A 5125-nucleotide genomic window follows, 5' to 3' on the forward strand; every position below is an offset into this window, starting at 1 on the left:
GGCATCATGGTCACTCGATCTAGCCGATATCCTCTCATGGTTGATCCACAAGGACAAGCCCTAAGGTAGTCAGATGGAGATGCTCACGAGGATGTTCTGGCTTCCGTCACAGGATCTACATTTGATGTCTTTCAGGTGGATCAAGAGTAGGGAAAGTGATCGAGTCGCCAAGGCACCAGGACAGTGTGTATCGACTCTGTCGAATCCGAGACTGAAGGACCAACTGGAGTTCACAATGGGTGAAGGACTGTGTCTGATCCTCGAGAATGTTGAAGAGGAAATCGATCCCATTCTCGATCCTGTCCTGGAGAAGGCTATCGTGAAAAAGGGCAAGAATCTGTAACCTTGGAGTAGCTATGGTGATCGATCTTGACTCGGTTGCTGCAACAGATACATAAACGTCTCGGACCAGAACATGGACTACAACCCAGCCTTTGTCCTCTATATGACTTCACGTCTACCAAACCCGCACTTCTCGCCAGAGCTGTCTGCCAAGTGTACGGTCATTGACTTCACGGTCACACTGAAAGGCTTGGAACAGCAGCTCCTTGGAAGAGTACTTGGCATGGAACAGAAGAGCCTTGAAGATAGTCTTGCGGCTCTTATGGAAGAAGTGGGGTTGCGATGGTAGGGCTGGTGATGATGATGTATTCGGCGTCTGTAGGTGACAAATAATACGAAGTCGTTACAGTTGTTGGACAAGCAACTGTTGGAGCGTCTATCGAACTCGAGTGGCAATCTATTGGACGATATTGAGCTCATCGAAGTGCTTGCCAATACGAAGGCCAAGGCCAAGGAGGTTGAGCAGAAGCTTATGGATGCCGAGGAAAAGAAGGTAGGGTAGCTGGCACCGAATGACTTGCTGCAAGATGCATTCTGTCTCAGATTGAGATCAACCAAAAGCGAGAACAGTACCGGTCAGTAGCGACACGTGGCTCGGTTATGTACTTCTGTGTCACTGATATGACGTTGGTGTCGAACCCCATTACTTTGCAGCCTACAGGCTGGATGTACAACTGCTCCCTTATCCAGTTCCTAGAGCAGTTCGACATCTCTGTGAAGAATTCGGAGAAGTGCCAGCCGACCATGAAACGCGTTGACAAGATTATTGACTATCTTACCTACCAGATTTACCGGTACATGAATCGTGGCCTCTTTGAGAGGGATAAGATGATGTTCAAGTTGATGGTGACTATGAAGATAATGGTTGTCGCTGGTAGGCTCACTCAGGGCGATGTTGGGCTCTTCTTGAAAGGTGGCTCGGACCTGGACGTGAAGTCAGAGAGATCGAACCCCAATCGATGGATGGTGGATAAGGTCTGGCTCAACGTCCTGCAGCTATCGCGGCACTCCTTTGGCAAGGAGCAGCTGCTGTTCTTCCGGGAGCTGCCTGATTTCATTAGTCGAAATGAAGCCGCGTGGAGAGTGTGGTATGACGAGAACGAGCCCGAGAGATGCCCGGTGCCGGACTACGAGGAGCGGCTGAATATGGATAGGAACATTGGGTTCTTCCTTCGAATGTGTCTTGTGAGATGCATCAGAGAGGACAGGACGACTATCGCTGCTGCGCAGTTCATCAATAAACAGCTCGATCCGAAGTACACGGCACCGGTCACAGATAGTATCGACTCGATCTACTGTGAGTCCCAGAACCGTAAACCCGTGTTGTATTTGTTGAGCGCTGGAAGTGATCCCACATCTATGATCGACGACATAGCAAAGAAGAAAAAGAAATTCCCGACGGATAAGGTGTCCATGGGTGAGGGACAAGAGGTTATCGCTTGGGAGAAGATGAAGAATGGCTTCCTAGCTGGGACATGGGTCATCTTACAGAACTGTCACTTGGGTCTGGGCTTCATGAATCAGATGGAAGATATCCTCACACGCACGCCGGAGATTGCTGAGGATTTCCGACTCTGGATCACATGTGAGATCACCAACTTATTCCCTATTGGTTTGCTGCAAATGGCGATCAAAGTCACGCTCGAGCCACCAATGGGGCTGCAAGCTGGCCTGTCTCGTACTTATACGACGATGGTCTCACAGGAGCTCCTAGACAAGATTGATCACGAGAAGTGGCGTTGCCTGGTCTATGTGATGTCCTTTATGCACTCTGTAGTTCAGGAGAGGAGAAAGTTCGGCCCCATAGGGTGGTGTGTGCCATACGAGTTCAATAATTCGGACTTAGAGGCCAGTCTCCTGTTCTTGGAGAAACATCTCTCTACCACGGTTAGTGTGGGTCAGCCTTTGAGTTGGACAACTACCCAGTATATGGTCGCTGAGGTACAGTATGGTGGTAGGATTACTGATGACCTCGATAGAGAGCTATTCAATACCTACGCAGCTAAGTGGTTCTGTGATGAGGTCTTCCAGAAAACATTCTCCTTCAATAATTACCCTAGTGATCACGAGTACACTATTCCTGAAGGTCTCGAAATTCAGCAGTACCGCGAGCACATTGACAAGGTCCCAGCGGTTGACTCGCCGCTCATCTTCGGACTGCACACCAATGCTGATCTGACTTATAGACAGTTGGAGGCTTCGATGATGCTCACTACTATTCAGGAGACTCTGCCGAAGGAGGGTGGTGGAGGTTCTGGAAAGAGTCGCGATGAAATCGTGAAGGATAAGGCCAACGAAGTGCTCTCCAAGGTTCCTCCTGATTTTGTCGAGGAAATCTTCAGGTCGCAGATAACCAAACTGAAGGGGCCACCCAATACTCCCGATAAGGGATTCGCAGCTCCGTTGAACATTTTCCTGTTCCAGGAGCTCCAGAGGATCCAAAGAGTGATAGGCATTGTTCGAAATAATCTGCAGTCATTGGTCATGGCTATTGAGGGCACTGTCGTGATGACACCGGATCTGCTCGAGGACTTGAATATGATATTCGACGCACGTTTGCCGAGGAGGTGGACCCATGACCCATCAGGGGCGGAAATAAGCTGGCTCATGCCCACCCTGGGTGCATGGTTCACGGGTTTATTAGATAGAGTGAATCAGCTGGGCACATGGCTCGAGAGTGGTAGAGGTGCTATGAAGGGATATTGGCTCACGGGCTTCCTGAACGCCCAAGGGTTCCTCACTGGTATGAGACAGGAAGTGACCCGACAGCACAAGAAGGACCAATGGGCCCTGGATGATGTCGTTACCCATACTGAGGTGCTCTCCTACGACCTGGAGAGAGTCAAGGATGTCCCAGATGAAGGTCAGAATATCTATGGACTGTTCATCGAAGGTGCACGGTGGAATCGCCAAGACGGTCGATTGGACGAGTCCGAACCCAAGAAGCTGTTTACGACTATGCCAGCGATCTATGTGACAGCGGTGACTATGAAGGATAGGAAGGCAAGAGGTGGTGAGTATGGTCCATATGGTCCATATGACTGCGCGGTATACAAGTACCCTAAACGCAATGATCGGTATTTGCTATTCCGCTTGAACCTGAAGACTGATGTGCATCCGAGTCATTGGAAGCTCCGAGGGGTGTGCTTGTTGTGTGCTACTGAATAAGTGTGAATGGTGCCATGACAACATGTGAATGACGTCGTAATGTTAACCTAAAATTGGTTGTTCTTGGCTTGCGAGTAGTCTACTGCTAATTTGAAGGCGATTTGGGTAAAAATTGGAGATTTAAAGTTTTCTGTTTGTAGTGAGGGATCTTTGCTCTGATGCGAGGGAAGCTTCCATACAATCTGTCTCTCTCATCGGAGTCGTGTGAATAGCGTAGTTCTGGATTAGACATTTCATTTATATAATTACTATCAATAGATAATGGTATATACTAGATATAGGTATAAAATAGATAAGGGATATGTGTGATGCGGTGAAGAGCACGGCTTTTGTGAGATTATTTTCCGGAGATAAATCCATGGCAACCAATAAACGACTGCAACACAACACAACAACAGGTCTGATATGACCAGACAGTTTAGTCTAAACTGGATAATACGAGTAGAAAATATCCCCTGGTAAGCCCCTAACCCTTTGGGACTCACCTCCCACAAAAAAAACCTCAAAGATAAGCTGAGGGCCGGACAAGTATTGACTCGTTTCAGCTGAACCGTCTTCATAAATTTGAAGCTCGATGATTGAATAAGGGCAATCTATAGCCCTGATAAGGTGCAAAGGATAGCGAATATGATTGCATTTATGAAACCGTAGACAACAGGCGAATGACTACTGGGCGTTGTGGTGGCAGGAGCAGGTCTCGCAGTCGTACTGAAGGCAGGTGTCGGAGTCACCGTAGAGACTGGTGTCTGAGTGCTGATGCGTAGTTGGAGGGAATGGCGGTGTAGTAGGAGCTCTAGTACTCGTAGGAAATGGTGGTGGGGTAGGAGCTCTAGTAGTTGTAGGACATGGTGGTGTGGTAGAGGCTCCAGTAGTCGTAGGACATGGTGGTGTGGTAGGGGCTCTAGGAGTCGTAGGACATGGTGGTGTGGTAGGAGCTCTAGTAGTCGTAGGACATGGTGGTGTGGTATGGGCTCCAGTAGTCGTAGGACATGGTGGTGTGGTAGGGGCTCTAGGAGTCGTAGGACATGGTGGTGTGGTAGGAGCTCTAGTAGTCGTAGGACATGGTGGTGTGGTTACGGAACTGGCCATAGCGCTGGCCACAGCCATCAGACAGAGACTTTGCAGCATGAGAGAGACCATTGCGGGCGGAACAATGCGTCCACGAATGTTGTCGAAACGGTCTGGTACGAGGTCCCAGTAGGCGTCACATTTGAGTTGGCGCAATCAGTGCTCCACCAAACCTGCTAAGCTTAAGAACGCGCAAGGCTTTAGTTCTCAACGACCCTTTGTTGTTGCCGCTCTTATCATCTAGGGTGTAGCGTCGGCTGACTCAAACCCCGGAATAACTGATGGCAACTCGTTCTCTCCGCCCCACGAAGATGGGGTCTCAAATAGGTTGCAATGAACGGGGCTGGTCCTGCACGTGTCACAACCGGCGTCACAAGGGCTGGTTGAACACGAGTGTGTCGATGCTGTCCGTAGGCTTTGGTTAGGGCAGTAGTGGAGATGTATAGGAATCAAAGGCTTCGCCGTTTGATCGTCCCCAATCGGCCAATGCTTTATCTCAAAGGTGGTCGGTATCACGCGAGTCAGAGAAGTTGAATGCTCTCGGAAT

General features: G+C 49.3%; 2 protein-coding genes across 2 annotated transcripts; both read left to right on the forward strand.

Moving 5' to 3' along the window:
- Window positions 1–36: 36 nt before the first annotated feature.
- On the forward strand, window positions 37–3510 carry Pmar_PMAR023267 (axonemal dynein gamma heavy chain, putative; the record flags this gene model as incomplete). The annotated part of the gene is made up of 5 exons (XM_002783101.1): window positions 37–65; window positions 136–339; window positions 391–613; window positions 665–835; window positions 886–3510. The coding sequence occupies 5 exons, from the start codon at window positions 37–39 to the stop codon at window positions 3508–3510; spliced, it is 3252 nt and encodes a 1083-aa protein (XP_002783147.1).
- A 756-nt stretch (window positions 3511–4266) lies between these two features.
- Pmar_PMAR023268 (hypothetical protein) lies at window positions 4267–4711 on the forward strand (the record flags this gene model as incomplete). The annotated part of the gene is made up of 2 exons (XM_002783102.1): window positions 4267–4294; window positions 4569–4711. The coding sequence occupies 2 exons, from the start codon at window positions 4267–4269 to the stop codon at window positions 4709–4711; spliced, it is 171 nt and encodes a 56-aa protein (XP_002783148.1).
- Between the last annotated feature and the right edge of the window lie 414 nt (window positions 4712–5125).

This window comes from Perkinsus marinus (genome assembly GCF_000006405.1).
Source record: "Perkinsus marinus ATCC 50983 genomic scaffold scf_1104296937140, whole genome shotgun sequence".
NCBI lineage: Eukaryota > Perkinsozoa > Perkinsida > Perkinsidae > Perkinsus > Perkinsus marinus.